Source organism: Gobio gobio (assembly GCF_949357685.1).
Source record: "Gobio gobio genome assembly, chromosome: 22".
In the NCBI taxonomy this organism is placed as follows: domain Eukaryota; kingdom Metazoa; phylum Chordata; class Actinopteri; order Cypriniformes; family Gobionidae; genus Gobio; species Gobio gobio.
In genome coordinates, this window is record NC_137118.1 from 36,909,909 (window position 1) to 36,926,597 (window position 16,689).

Here is a 16,689-nt window from a genome sequence, read left to right on the forward strand (position 1 = left end):
GCATGTCACTCTGTAGGATGTCACTGCTTGATTTATTATGTCAAATAACCTTATTTGTTTTTTATAGACATCTTTGCCTACTATGAAGTCGGCAATATGCTGGGTGAAGGGGGATTTGGAGCCGTGTATGAAGGAAGGCGTATGAAGGATGGCCTTGAGGTTTCTTTCTTTTTTTCTTTTTTTTTTACAATATTCACTAGTAATTTATTATCTTCATCCTTTTTATATCTGTTGCAAGTCCTGTAGTATAGAGCAAAAGACCTCTTTAAAATGTCAGATGGACCAAATATACTCTACATGTTTTTCAATTCATGCAACCTTTACATGTTTGTTGACCAACACGTTAATTGTACATCATTTTTACACATTCCTCTTCTTTCCTTTGTTGATCAGGTGGCAGTGAAAATTGTCAAACAAACTGAGGATTTGGAATATATCAGCCTTGTAAGTAGACTCTGCTTTCTATGCTTTATTCCCTTTGTCACTGTTTTCAATATTTGGAAAACCACCTCCATCTAACCATCATGCAAAATTGTCTTACTTTTAGCCCGGCTCTCCCAAACCTCTTCCTTTGGAGGTCGCCCTTTTAATTCTGGCAAATGAAGGCCCCAGAGTGCCCCAGATAATCCAGCTGCTGGACTGGAAGGATACTGGGGAATTCTACACCATGGTGCTGGAGCGGCCTTCTCACTGTGAGGACTTGTTTCATTTTGTGACACGCCATGGAAACCGAATCAACGAGAAGTTAGCGAGGGACATAATGCGGCAAGTGACACAAGCCGCGTACATCAGCTGCCAACGTGGAGTGTTTCATAGAGACATTAAACACGAAAACATTTTAATTAACAAAGAGTCCTTAGAAGTCAAACTCATTGACTTTGGCTGCGGCGACCTCCTTCGAAGCTCACCCTACACTACATTCATGGGTATGTATTGAAGTAGCAAATAGCATCTAATGATTTCTAGCATGCTAATGGACACCTAGGCAAAATGCTGTGGCAATGCAATACCCATAACACAAACTCTCTTTCTTACAGGCACACGACAGTACTGCCCACCTGAATATTTATCAACGGGCCGGTATCACGGGGAGCCGGCAACGGTTTATTCCCTGGGGGTGCTTTTGTACTCAATGGTTTGCGGGAAATTTCCGGGCAGCCATGACCTGGACCTGATCAATGAGAACCGTTGGTTTAAATGTGGCTTGTCTCAAGGTGAGATCTTTATCACGACAAAGAAACAAAATAGGCAATAGAACATCTTAATAAAACATGGCAGGGTAGATAATGCAGGACTTTTTCAGATTTCTAACCTAAGAAGTATGAAGTTTAAGGTAATAATGTCTTTTCTATCTTTCTGCACAGATTTCTGCCAATTGATCTGTGCTTGTCTTCAGAGTGAACCAACGCAGCGACTCGAATTGGGCAAGATTCTTCAACATAAATGGTTTGAGGTACTGAACTAAAAATATTTTGAAGATATAATCCAGCAAAAAAAGTTTTTTTTCCCCTCATGTCATTATTCTATACGTGTTTGTAACATAAGAAACATTTTCCCCTCATTCTTAACATAAGAATGGCCATTTGTAACTTGAACGTGTCTTCCAGTCTCATTCGCTTCCAGTTATTTGTATAAATAATAAACCTGATTTTTGCTTTTGTTTCAGGTCACAGATGTGGAGAACATGTAAAAATAGTGTTCCCTGTCACAGCCAGCCCAGTTCTTGTATATATGCAATACTGTAAATATATGTAAACATGTATATATGAAATACTGTACATATTTGTATATATGTACTGTGTATATATGCAATACTGTAAATATGTATATATGCAATACTGTAAATATTTGTATATATGTACTGTGTATATATGCAATACTGTAAATATATGTATATATGTGAAAAACTGTAAATGTGTGTGTGTGTGTATGTATGCCATACTGTGAATATATAGATTTGGCTTTTTAAATTATTTATTCTGTTTCTCATGTTTAATATATTAGTTAAAACAAGAATTAACATATGAACACGACTACATTATGACAGACAGACAGTACAATTATAATTTATGTCTTATTTGAAATTCACTATAAACGGTAGATGGCAACAGAGGAGCACTTATTGACTTTTTCCACTTCCAGCAATTTCCAATCCTTAAATATATGGAAAAAGTCACAAAGTCTTATGAAAAACAAAAACTTTTCTTCAAATTATGACTGAATTACCTAAAAAAGAAGTAAAGAGCACGGTCAGTTCAGTGTGATATAAAAGAACAATGGTACATTTAATAAGAGTAGAATATTTACATTTTCCCTATAAAAATTAGGTTTTTGCACATTACTGTTGTCACTAAAAGTACATTTTATCTGCATATCAAAATACACCGGACCCACTTTATATTAGGTGGCCTTAACTACTATGTACTAACATTTTAATTAATCATTTGATACAATGCACTTATTGTGTACATACATGTTTTTACATTGTACTTACATTTTAAAAAATACCTGCATGTAATTACGTCTGTAATTAATTTCTGTAGTTACATTTGTAATTACACAGTTGGCACTTCCCTTACACCTAACCCTACCCTTAAACTTACCCATACCACCACACCTGTCCCTAACACTACCCGTATCCCACCTCAATATCAGCAAAGGTGTTTTGCAATACAATTTGAACACAGTAAGTACATTGTACTTATTTTTTGATGTAAGTACATAGTACTTAAGGCCACCTAATATAAAGTGGGGCCAATAAACCTTTGTTTGACTAGTTTATTCTGAACACACTCATCAAGCACTACCACTCCGCCCTGCCCACCACTATGGGGAAAAATGTATTGTTGGCTATTGCCACAAATATACCTGTGCGGCTTATGACTGGTTTTGTGGTCCAGGGTCTCTCTCTCACACACACACGCACAATGTGATTTTTTTTATAGAGATTTTTTTAACGTTTCTGAAAGCAGTCTCTTCTGCTCACCAAGGCTGCATTTATTTGATCAAAAACTACAGTAAAAACAGTTATATTGTGAAATATTACCATTTAAGATAAATGTTATATATTTTTATGATGGTAAAGTCTCCTGTCTTCAGTCACATGATCCTTCAGAAATCATTAAAATATACTGATTTGCTGCTCAAGAAACATTCATTATTATTATTATTATTATTATTATCATAAACCGTTGTGCTGCTTACATTTTTTGTGTGTGTGTGTGAAAATCTTGATGCAATACCATTGAAAGGTTTGGGGTAAGTAATATACAGTATGTATATTAACATTGATAAAAAATCAATGAATCATTATTAATAATTGAGCACCAATAATAATAATTGATGATAATTAAGCACAAAATTAGTATTTTATATGATTTCTGAAGGATATCGTGACACTGATATAGGATAATATACTTTTATAATATACTTAATACTTTTATTCTGCAAGGACGCATTAAATTGATCAAAAGAAACAGTAAAGACATTTATATTGTTACATAAGATTTATATTTCAAATAAATGTTCTTTTTACCTTTCTGTTCATCAAAGAATCTAGAAAAAAATGTATCAAGGTTTCCACAAAAATATTAAGAATGCAAAAATGTTTTTTAACATTGATAAAAAATTTGAATCATTATTAATAATTGAGCACCAATAATAATAATTGATGATAATTAAGCACAAAATTAGCATTTTACTATGATTTCTGAAGGATCACGTGACACTGAAGTCTGGAGTAATGATGCTGAAAATTCAGCTTTGCATCACAGGAATAAATTACATTTTAAATTATATTAAAACTGAAAATGGCTATTTTAAAGTGTAGTAATATTTTACAATATTACCGTTTTCACTGTATTTTTTTTAAATCAAATAAATACACCCTTGGTGAGCTTAAGAGACTTCTTATAAAAACATTTCAAAATCTTAATGTTTTCCAACTTTTGACAGGCATAAACTACACACACACACACACACACACACACACACACACACACACACACACACACACACACACACACACACACACACACACACACACACACACACACACACACACACACACACACACACACACACACACACACACACACACACACACACACACACACACACACACACACACACACACACACACACACACACACACACTTTATGGTTAAGCATAAACTCGCAAACATTCACAATTTGTATTAAGTGCACATTTACAGCATGCAAAAATAAACCGGTTTCTTTAGTGCAAAACCATCACAGCTAACCTCTAATAGAAAATTGTACTTTATCTTAAACACACATACATCAAAGTTTGTTCAAGTATAAAAGAACCATATTTGACCCATAAAGGAACACAGTATAACAATATTCAGGATGAGAGAGACCAGCTTTATCTCTTTGCCTTCTTCTCAAGCATGTCCATGATAGATGGTGCTTTGCGTTTTACACCTGGACAGAGAAAACAAGAATCAAACTCAAGAAACTCAGTCAAGAAACTCAGCAGAATATAATATATTTTTATACTTGTAAATGTGAATAATATTAATATTTAGGGTCTAAATAATTACCTTTAGTGACGGTTTTGTCCTCTGGGGAGCGTTTGGCATATGCTGCTTTCATTCTCTGAATATTCTTTTTGTGGATAACTTCATGCTCCACAATAGGACGAGGGTAATCTTTTCCCACAATGCACCCTGCTCTCTCCTGAATGCTCCGAGGAGCTTTCCAGGGTTCATATATGTACTCGGCAGGGAATTTCTTCAGCAACGGAAGGTATTTCCTGGAAGACATGTGAGTAGAGTTGAGTTAGTATTTAGTAATCCGTTGTTTTTATATATACTTTTACACCAGAACAGATTGTAAATAAGAAACTAACTTGATGTAATCCCCATATTTGTCGGTTTTCTTTCCAAAGGCGATCGGAGAGTAAACCCTGAAGTACTGATGGAAGAACGCGCTGGCTGAGAGCCACTGCCAGTTTCCTGCATTTAACGACCAATCAGCATCCAGCAGCAACTCCTCAAACACCTTCAGATGACAGTGAGCAGAAACACAGCAGGTTAATGATTAGATCTCTCATCTATCTGTATTTTTCTATAACATAGCTGTTCATGGGCCCAACACAAACCTTTTGGCCCTCCTCCCAGCTTATCCACAGGTCTCCTCGGGTCAGGAAACAGGCGACCGCATGACGGGCCAGATGATGGATCCAGCCCTCCTGACGCAACTGCGTCATGATGGCATCAATGAACGGGAAACCAGTACGAGCCTAAAATCACACAAACACATCTTCTGCAGTGATCCATAGAAATGAAATGAAAGGCTGAGAACTGAAATTAAAGGCACGATATGTAGTTTTTTTACGCCGCTAGAAGGCGTAGCTTGATGATGCCTTCATTTTGCGGAATCATGGGAGTTGTTGTCTTCACCTCACAACCGGAGGAAAAGAATCTGACGCCGACGGGACTTGAGCAGAAATCGATAGATGAGCTAATGTATTAAAGATTTATTAACGTTACTGTAGTATGAAGCAGGGTGGAGCGGAACGAGGCCGCTGGAGCGATTGCTAATGAGAGACAAGCGTGACACTCGGCTCGAGAGCAGTGGAGCTTTTATTATGCCGCAGACGAACGCTTCCGCTTCTTCCGCTCATGTGTATTTGGGCTAACGCAGCACGGTTTTATCACATTAGATACATTTGAGTGTGTTGAAAGTTGTTATAATGCTACTCTGTGAATTTACTTGGCGGCTACTATGAGACACTTGTTACACACTGCAGTGAGCTAGATCAATATTAGGCATGGTAAAACATGGTACTCGCGGTAAATCAAGAAAACCAGATTTAAAGGGTAACTAAAACCTAAAACAACTTTTTTTTTAGTAAATGTTTTTTAGTAAATGTTTTGACATTTGGGTAAAAGTGTTTTAATTTGACAAAATATGATGTAAAAATGTCTGAGTGCTGCCCTCTTAAGGTTGAACGGTGGCTACTGCAGTTGAATTTTCCTATTGGACATTGTTTGCCACTGATGCAAGTGGTTGCCGTGGTAACGAACAACAACGTATGCTAACACACTGCTTTCAAAACTGATAAAAGCACATTCAAATCAGAATGATGGCAAATTTCAAGCATTTCTGCAGAAATTATTTTGAAATATAGAAAATCTAGCTCCCTGTTACTAGTGTTTTTTAGGTCAATGTGTTATGAGTGACATGCATGTTTTCTGAATGAAAATTTGTTGCCAGTGATTGGTGGAAGAGCTTATTTTGAGACATGTATGAAGTGTTTTGTTGGTCTGAGGGTTAGATTAACTGTTTGGCCAAAATGAATCTTGGAAATGCAGACTGTATGAAGAGTTTTGAAAATGTGGTTTCAGTATTGAACAATGCTTGTTAGCAATTGAAAAAAAATGTAAGATAGCCTACACAAAAAAATGAAAGAATATGACACATACTGATGATGAATAAACGGTATAAGGTAGCAGCCCCAAACGAGATTTTGTTAATACAATAATGTTAGTTGTAAGTTGGTATGAGAGACCAAAGTCAAAAATAAAATGGCATTCTGGGGTTACGGAAACAACGGTTACCATGGTAAATACACAATATTAACATGTTAATGAAACACTGATCCTGAGCTGAGGATGAATGAACAACATAATAAACCTGCATGTATTAAATCATTGGTAGCTCACATTGGCTACTCAATTTAATTTACTGGCACCTTTTGGTCATTTCATGACTTACTAATTAACATGCATTGTTGCATGCTCGTAGCTGTATTATGCTACTGGTTTTGATTGTGTTGATACCGAATTCTTACAGATAATAATAATGATCATTGCGTTTGTCTTACCAAATGTGGTATTTTCCTGTCAGCAATTACAGTTTGTCTATGAGATTTTTTTTGATCAATGCCGGTGGCGCAGTGTTGCCAGATATTACCACAAAAGACAAGCAAAAAAAACCCCAAAAAACAAAACAACAAACAATATAATCCAAGATAAGTTTTAAAAAGCTTGTGTTTTGGAAATAAAATAAATATATCACTAACCCTAACATGCAACTTACCACTTTATTAACTTCCTAAAGTGTCACGTTAATGGGAAAACGAGTCCAAAACCGCTTCTAATAACTGGATCTGGCAACACGGAGGCGGCATCCGCGCCCTCACTTACAAAAAGCTCTCGAGTCCCGTTCACTCTTCTCGCAGTGACATGAATCGCAAACACTCACATGAGCCTATAGGAGATGGTTCACACGGCTTATTAGTCATTTAGGGAGCTTGAAATTGTATTTTTGAATATGAAAAAAAATTACAGAGGTCCGGACTTCGGTGACCTCATAGCTGGGTACGGGCATTCACTACGAGGATTTGACTGTTCATAGATTATGTCAGTGGTCCCATTCTTTGCTTGCATCGTCGGCATCAGGAGGTAAGACCACAGTTTGAGTCAGCGGCTCAAATTGATAAGACTCTGGCCCTGTGTCCACAGACAATTCACCCTCCTCCACTTCAGGTGAAGGTGGGGGAGAAAAGTCCTCTACTTCTCTACTGCAAATCTACTGGCATCAGTCCAGTCACTTTCCATCTTTGCGAGTCAGACAGCTGTCAATCAATCCATCACTGTGGGTCTCAGGTGCACGCCCCCCGCTCAGCTCCGCCCTCGGTTCGTCCCCTCTGTCTCCGCTGGGCTCTGCCCACTTTTTCAGTGTTTTTCAAATATTGCCAGTGGGTGGAGTTAGGCTCCGACCAGGGGCTGAGTTACCCTTTAAATAATACGAGTAACTGTGTTGAGCTATATAACAATGATTCGTTTTCTATTGATGAATGTCTCCAAACTGTTTCTCACCTGTCTAATAAACACATAATATATTAAAGTGTCTTTGGTGTTTCCATGGTTTCTACAAAATAAAACCGGAAATTGAGGGTAACGCGGGTATGATGTCATTGAAAGGCGACGCACAGACATTGGGTCATTAATCAGCCAAATTTCAGAAACTTCCCCGGCTCAAATTTTTTATTTTGTGAATATTTCTTTCTAAAGAAAGACAAACATAAATAGTGATGAAAGCCAAAATATTAAATGTAATGGATGTATATCCAACATTTTGTAGAGGGAGGGTCAAAATGACAATTTTCACCTGAGATTTGGTTGATTACAGGGGGGCAAAAATTACTTTAGAAAGATGGCAGCACACTGATATTGGTAGGTCTATTTAGCCGTGTTTGTTGCATTATATGCCAACGGTGACAGTTCAGAAATGGGAAAAAGCACGTTTTGCAGTTTTGTCCTAAAGTTTGCATGCTTGTTACTCAAGAAGTATTAAATATATCTTAATGTCCTTTTAGAATCTGGTTCTTAACCTATTAATCTCTTTTGGTATCTTAATTTTATAGGCCCTATATGGTTCAATTCCAGATATATGGAGATCTTAATGCGGGCGGCTTCATAAGTAAATTGGTAAATTGTTCATATTTTAGTGTTCGAAAACCAAATGTGGGTCACTTTGCATACACCTGATACTTTTTTCTTTTAAGGATTTAATATCTGAACAACCAATAAATGTAGAAACTAGAAAATGTATCTAATTTTTTTCTATCAACACAATTGTATAGAATATACCTGTCTGAGTGCCATAAATATTCTGTACAAATCTCTGTGTAACGATAAAATAATGATGCTGCATTTTACCCCCTGTAATTTGGCTCCAAACAAAACAGTGAAATACTCAGTAAATATACATTCATGACATTTAATATTTTGCCTTTCTTCGTCATTTAAGCATTTCTTTCCCCATACATTTTTTTTTTGAGTCAACTCTGAGTTGAGTTGACACGGGAATGACCCCATTGCATTTTAGTACAATACATACTGTACATTTTAATACATTCCAAAAAGCACAAAACCTCACTTTACCTCCCTCCATGCAGCGAGGTGCTCAGGATTGTTTTCCCAGTCCACCTGCACACAGTGAGGGTTGCCTTCCATTCGGTTGAAGTTTGGGATCCCGACGGCAGCAGTGTAGAAAAATTCTCTCCACAGCAGCTGACCATGCAGGGAAACCGGAGGTTCAGAGTGCTTCGTCTGCAAGAGACACGCCACACTTTCAGCCTCACCAGGATCTTTAAATGTTAAACAACTGCTAGCGACTCAGGTCATGCGTAAGACATCTGACGTACCCCTCTATACATGTCTGTGAGCCTCCACCAGAAGGTGCGTGCAGACAAGCAGCCGAATCGGACATAGGGGCTCAGGACGGTGGTGCTGGGGATCAAGGCATTGGGGGACGTCTGTGGTTTTTCAAACTTGCACACCCACCCCTGCAAAAAGACAAAACAAAACAAATTTGACAAGATTATATTGTTATTGATATTTCGAATTGATTATTTTGCTCATATTGTCGTTACTTTGATTGTATTGATTCAAAATATTTGTATAAAATATAATACAGCATGAGGTTAGTGGTATATTTATAGCAGTCACTGTAATGCATTTCATGGTAGATTATGCTCGCCACAATTTAAATGACCATTAATCAGTAAATTAAATTAATTAAAAAATAGAATATAAATTTCACCAAAACATTTATATGCATGCAGCATTAAAATCGTATTGATTTTCACTATATAAAGTTTTCTAGCATTTGTTTTAAATATATAATTTATACTGTATATGTATATATTATATTAGGCAATTATATTCAAGATTCAAGATTCAAGATTCAAGAGTTTTATTTGTCACATACACAGTTATATACACAATATACAACTGGCAGTGAAATGTAAACAGGTCCGCTCCATGGACAGTGCAAATAACAAATTTGTTCAATATAATTGAACACTGTACAATATATAAGTGTACACTGTGTACATTGTTTTTGTGGGAAAAATAAAATATATTTGTTACTGTGTATTTGTGTGTTCTGAGCATGAAAAAAATATTCTCAAATACAATATTACTCAAATATAAACACACTTATGTATGTACTGTCTGTTGTAAGTGTAACACTGAACCAAAAAAGACCTAAGTCATTATGATGAATGGAGAAGAAGTGTTTTCCATTCATCATAGTGTTTTACATTGAGCACATCAGTGTTCAACTGGTTCTTATAAATGTCTATTCATATGATGGTTTGTGTGTGACATTTGAAAACAAAATACAATTTTGAAAAGAAATAACATTGTTTTGAATGTAAAGTTGCATTTTGCAGGAGAATTGAGGGGTTTTGCCCATTGTGTGTGTGTTTTTGGATTTGTGTGTAGTGTTCTGAGAATATGAGGTATGCTTTCAGAAAATGTGTGTAAACAATCGAGAAACCACAAAGCAAAATTAAAATGAACATGAATCTATATTTATAAAATAAAGTATTTATATAAATACATAATATCCAAGTATTGTAAATGCAATGTTGCAGTTTTTTTTTTTTTTTTTTTTTTTTTTTTATCTAAAGGTAAAATTTACAGTTTGGATAAGAAAAAAAACCCTGACTATTAATTATTTTTTATATGTCTGGCTTTTATAGGGTTCATAGTAGAGACCTGTACTCCTGCGGGACTCGCTGGACCCAACGCAATAGAGTGTGGTGTGGGACTAGATTTGATGGCTGAGTGCGGGCGGTAAGGTACTCGTGTGTGTACTCGGGTTGCAGGAGAATAAAATGATTTGCGGGACTCCCGCAAAATAGAAACATCTAAAAATAAAACATCTAAAACAAATAAATTGTAATTTATCTATTGCAAAAAAAGACAACAAGAACAACTAAAACAAAATAAAAATGATTTACAGGCGCAGGCATTGTTGTGCAATGTAGCCAATCACAGACATGTGTGTTGATTTCTTGAACGCAATGGCCAATCAGATGCATTTAAGATAGAATCCACTCACTGCTCAAAGTGAGTTTTTGTTCAGTGCTGAATTCTGCATGATGGCAAATGCTGAAATTATAGAAAAATGTGTAGACATTATGAAAGATTCATTGCGCAGTCAGCTTCATTGATAACAGAGCTTTGTGAGATCACGCTGAATTGAGATGTCAACTTTTTAGGAATTATTAAGGGAGCGCACTTTATGACATTCTGCCATGCCAAACCATGCAGGCGCTTGCTTTTATGTTAAATTACTTGAAACCATTTCATGGACGTAGAGAAAAAAAAATCTAATTATACTTTTATGCAGGCTTTTGCGGACAGGAGCGGGAAAAAACATGAATGTTGCGGATGGGAACGGGACTGAAAAATCTGTGCAGATCTCTAGTTCATAGTCTGTGTCCAAAATCGAATACTTCCTTACTATATAGTATGTGAAAAACAGCATGCTAAAAGAGTGGTATGTCTGTAGGCGAAAACAGTATCCCATGAGGCCACAGGAGAGGATTTATATATGGAAGTGAAGCGACGCAACTGACGCTGGTAGGTCACAAAATATTAACAACATGGCGGTTTTAGTACCCATATTCCTAGTATATAGAGCATACTTTTTTAACGGCTGTGAAGTAAATTCAAATTCAAATATAGTACTTCCTCAAACAGTACCCGATTTCAGACGCAGAAATATATTTATGCTATTAAAATGCACTGAAAGGTGTTGGGGCTTGTACCGTTCTCTGCATGTGCTCATCCAGTCTGCGCAGAGCTTCCTGTTCACCCCCCGGGAATAGATCCGGTCCTAAGGATGATGTATCCAATCTGAGATCTTCAAGAGTTGGAATCCCAAACTCCTCATCATGGTCCTCAGAACATGGAGTGGATACACCTTCCAGAGAAAGAGGCATTATGAAGGAGAAAAAAACCCAGCAACAATCTAATCTCATTTAGTATGATGACCAGGGCGGATAGTACCTTTCATATCCTCTGTGGTTGGAGCAGGAACAGGTTTTTTAGGGGGTCCGATGGCTTTCACCACACTCTGGAAGCGAACGTAAGTCAGGGGAGTCTTGCCGTTGTTCTCGTCAATAATTCTGTTTGAAAAAGCAGGTGAGTGTTTTCTCTGCACATCTTTATTAAAGAGCACCTATTATGGCATTTAAAATGTTCCAAATATTGTTTTAGAAGTCCCCAACAACAGTTTTGCATGCATGCAATGACAAAAAAGACTTTAGTTTTCTTATAATATGCATTTGTTTTTACCTGTTTTGACAGCGATTCTCAAATGATTCCTTTAGTGATTCACTTTTCAAAACCCCGCCTTTACGTGACGCTAATCTGCAGTGATTGGTCCGATGACCCAGTCAGTTGTGATTGGTATAGTCTGTGCAGATATTTTCGGAAACTGTCTGTGTCAAATTTCTAAACAGAGGAGTATTTTTTTATTCAATACTTCCTCAAAATGCGCAGATGTCTCTTATGTGTTGTTTTCAATTCATACTGGCAGCCGGAGGGCGCTCTGTGCACATGTAGTCCATATAAGGTACAGACAGACGAAGAAGATACCATGTGCCATAATAGAAGTCCATAATAAAAGCTTCCTGAGATCGCGAAACATGCAGACATTTGAAGACTAATAAACACACAATCGCGACGATTTATGGTTTGTCTTCAAGCCACTTAGTCTTCAAATGCTCATCCTTGGGCAGATGAAAAAAGTTTGCTTTTGAGTCGCACTTCAGAACACAGCGTCTCGTCGCCATGATGTTTTCTAGTTTTCACTGGCGTCTTGGAGCACAATAAGTGGGCGTATCGTATTCAAAAAACTTGACAAGTTGACGTCATCTAGTCAGAGAAAAAGCTTCGGTCTTCTAACGATTCTTAAAAATGACTCAGAGTCGACTCTTACTTTTGAAAGAAAATAACTATATATACGGTGCACTGTCGTATTTCAAACTTTTCAGGATGTTTTTGTTCACTTAGATCTATGTTACACACTACATGAAAGGCAAATTTCAAAATTCCATGATAGGTGCTCTTTAAGATATGATTTACACATGACACATTACCTGTCAATGTTGTAGAGAGTGTGAGAAATCTTTGGAATAACTTCCACGCCATGTTCCTTGGCCAAATTCATGACTTCCTTGTCTCTGCTCTGACTGTACGGCTCCGTATCAACCTCAAAAGTCAACCGAGTGATCTTCCATTTCTCAAAGAGCTTTGGAAGGACCTCTGTGGGCGTCCCACTAACAACAAAGAGCCTAGAGGTACAAGAAATGATATAAAACATGCTTGAGAAAAACACATTTGTCTACAATTGACCCTTAGCTCAGACCTCCACCCCATCTTCAGTTTGTATTATAACACTATTTTTTTCCCTCCCTACCTGGAGTCGAGTTTCTTCAGACTGGAGTCCAGGTCTCTGAGAGCTTCCATCAGAAATCTCCATCGATTAATGCCGATGTGAGTGTTACTGGAGTACCAGGGGTCCAGCAGGAACAGGGGGTAGATGTGTCTACAGTCTTTCAGGGCAGCGATCAGCGCAGGGTTATCATGCAAACGCAGTCCTTTGCGGAACCAGTGAATGGAGTTCTGGCTCATGGTCGCTCTCGGCATGCGCAGACCTCCACACAGGTAGTCAAAAGGACACTGGAAAACATTTTATAAATAGTACTTTTACACAAAAGTCCAATTACACTAAATGTTGGTTTTGAAATGCATTTAAATAAAAATCCTAATAATATAAATAATTTCTATTTTGTATTTTTTGTTTGCTATTTTGTTAATGTATTTGTTTTGCTTACTTTCCTCTTTTTTTTTTTCAAATAGTTTTAAATTAAACAGTTTAAATGGAACTTATATAAAAAAATCTTTACATAAATATTTTCAAATCCACGTCTACCTCAAATCAGTATCTTTCATTTCGGCCTCTTTCACTTGTAACTCTTTGTGTGAACTGCCAATTTCTATTGAAAACATAATTCACCTAAAATGAGATTTCAACTGTGTATTAACGCTGCACCATGTAACTTTTCCGTCCGCTAGAGGTCGCCGATTCAAAACAAAGGCGTATTTTGATGACGCCACGTTTGAGCGCAGAATCTTGGGACATGTGGTCTTAACCTCACAGCCAGTGGGAAAGAATCGGGATAGGACTCGGGCAGAAATCATGTTCATGGATGTGATTATTAACGTTACTGTAGTATGAAGCAGAGCAGGGCTGAGTGTTGTGGGAGCTGAGCAAGGCCGCTGAAGTGATTGTTAATAAGAAGAGCGAAACACACGCCTCGCGAGCAGCGGGACTGTTATTATGGCATAGTTGCCGGTGGGACTTTTATTATGCCACAGTCGCCGGCGCCACTTCCGCTTATTCCGGCCATGAGTATGAGGTAACGCAGCTCTATTTATCATATTAGATACATCTGAGTGTGTTAAAAATTGTTATAACGTTACTCTGTGCGTTCGCTCGGTGGCTGCTATAACACTTGTTGCACACTGCAGTAAGAGTAAAGCGTTTCTGCAAAATAAAACCAGAAACCGGGGGTAACGCAGACATGACGCAATTGACCTATCGGTAAGCCCCTCCCCTCGAACGCAGATGAGCCAATAGCAGTTGAGTATCAGTTGCGCTGGGACCGGAACTCGGACATCTTTAGGTGTCAGCGCCATAGAGAAACATGGCAAAATCCGAAGCTCTCATCGGTTTGATGGTGTTTATGCTACAAAAATGCTCAAATGTCGTGCCTGAGGTACTGTAACACCGATTCCAGGGATCCTGGGACGATTTTCTCTTTGTCATACTCTCATTAAGTTACGATTAAAGTCCCTGCTAACATACAAACCGAAATAACTAACTGTTCTCACGTCATGTAACACTGTAGGTCAAAAACACGAAGGTCAACATTTCAGTGCCTCTCCGTATTAAACTGGTTATTTGTAAATTCATTTAATTTTAGATATGTTTAAGGTCTACATTATCTGTCCTACTAAGGAGGACTCCTATTTTGATGGGTATTATTGTCTACGGGTAACGTAGCTCGAGCGCAGTTTATCGGAGTTGTTTTGCAGATACAAAGTTTACCAGTTATTAACTGCACCCTCAAAAAGGCATACGGTCTGTGTATGTTTGTTTACTGTTAGTTGTATGAGTGTTTTTGTGTTATTTGCTGTGTATGTTAATGGTAATGCAACGGAGAGAGATAGTTTGTGAATGAGACGTTAATGCGCACGTCTTATGCTTTGTTTGTTCAGCTTTGTTCACCTTTTTTTGGAGTGAAAAAGGACATAATAAACTTGATAAACCATCAGTAAAGTTTGGCCATCATTCGGACGGGGTATACGCTACATTCTGTGCCCAAAAACATCTTGGGATAAGGTTTTCACACTGACAGCTGTCATTGTAAGATATAGCAACTCCGTTTGTTTGTCCGAGTTAGCAACAGTAACTAAGGGGGCGGGGCTTACCATCAATTGACAGGCGACTCCCTCACACGTCCCGGTTCCTTGGTTAAAATAGCAATTTTCTCACGATTTACAAATAGTTGGAAACATTTGGGATATTGTAAGTACTCAACAGAACAAAATATATAACACTGGCCTAATGGTTTTTGGATATTTCACTGAAAAAATGTCACATAGTGCACCTTTAAAGTCCCAGTGAACCGGAAGTTGCAACCGACTTTATTTCAGTGATTTGACGTATTTCCGAGAGAAACGGAATACTAAATGAGCAGAACAGAGGGCGGGGTTTTTCTTTTTGCTCCCGGTAACCTGATTGGATATAGAAACATAGGCGTTTAATTCAAAAAACGCACCTCCTCGCCATCTCTGTTCGCGGGCAGCAGACTGTCAATTGAATGGGCGTGTTTAATGATGGCATGTCGGCGTCGAAGCCCAAGCCGTCAAAGAGACGTCATCAAAAAAGGCCCACCAATGTAGAGGGGAGGAGCATTTTCAGATTTTGTTTAAAGATTACGAAGCCAAATAATTTTTTGATGCGGATTGACTTGCACGGATGGATTGTTCACCACAAAACGAGCAATTTGCGCTAACAAAGGAAATATAATCAATTTTGATTTCACGAGGACTTTAATATTTTATATGGTATTTCATTAGTTGAATATTCAGCACTGCAACATAAGCTCTAACAGTTGCACTTTTCTTTTTAAGTGCATTTACACTTATGTGTATACATTTTAAAATACAAATCGTTTCAAAGTAACGTTAAATATATAAATGTAATTTATTCCTGATGTAAAAGCTGAATTTTGAGCCTCATTACTCCAGTCTTCAGTGTCACATGATCCTTCAGAAATCATTCTAATATGCCGATTTACAGCTCAATAAACATTTCTTATTATTATTAATAAGACTAATATCTTATTAGAAATCAAAATGTAGTTATAGATACATCATACATTGACGAATTTCTGACTCTAATGTGCCTCATTTTATTGACAGTATTAGTACTACTACGACTATTGTAGTATTATTATGCAATTAATCTGATTCAAAACTTTGCCAGTACACAGAGTGTATTAGGCTACTATTTTGCAATATGCATTGTCTTTCCTCCGGTTGCGTTTAAGTCTCTGCAATCAAATACAATCACACACTCTGAGTCAATGGTGCAGTATAACTAAATAGCTATTAATCTATGAAAAAACATCAGTACTTACGAGTTTTCAGGTTACGTGAGGTCTCCTCTCTCGGCGTTTTGTAACAGCTTTCCCTACGTTACAAAAGATGTGGAATTCAGCAGCACGTGTCTCACAAGATCAGCCAATCCGAGAGTGTTTACATGCCAAGGCACGTCCATGCT

The 16,689-nt window shown here is 37.5% G+C and overlaps 1 protein-coding gene across 1 annotated transcript; it reads right to left on the reverse strand.

The window, feature by feature from the left end:
- Positions 1–1,959: 1,959 nt before the first annotated feature.
- On the reverse strand, positions 1,960–16,649 carry cry5 (cryptochrome circadian regulator 5). The gene is made up of 12 exons (XM_079804890.1): positions 16,547–16,649; positions 13,255–13,517; positions 12,935–13,129; positions 11,841–11,959; positions 11,600–11,754; positions 9,182–9,322; positions 8,919–9,086; positions 5,126–5,266; positions 4,874–5,025; positions 4,566–4,777; positions 4,130–4,446; positions 1,960–3,961 (listed from the first exon to the last, which is right to left on the reverse strand). The coding sequence occupies exons 2-11, from the start codon at positions 13,482–13,484 to the stop codon at positions 4,388–4,390; spliced, it is 1,572 nt and encodes a 523-aa protein (XP_079661016.1). The 5' UTR covers positions 13,485–13,517; positions 16,547–16,649; the 3' UTR covers positions 1,960–3,961; positions 4,130–4,387.
- Between the last annotated feature and the right edge of the window lie 40 nt (positions 16,650–16,689).

Excerpts from the sequence above, each read along its gene's own strand:
- cry5 (XM_079804890.1), bottom strand. The coding sequence starts at position 13,484 with ATGCCGAGAGCGACCATGAGCCAGAACTCCATTCACTGGTTCCGCAAA. Across the intron at positions 13,130-13,254 it reads CTGAAGAAACTCGACTCCAG|GCTCTTTGTTGTTAGTGGGA; the intron begins GTAGGGAGGGAA and ends TTGTACCTCTAG. Across the intron at positions 11,755-11,840 it reads AACCACAGAGGATATGAAAG|GTGTATCCACTCCATGTTCT; the intron begins GTACTATCCGCC and ends TTTCTCTGGAAG.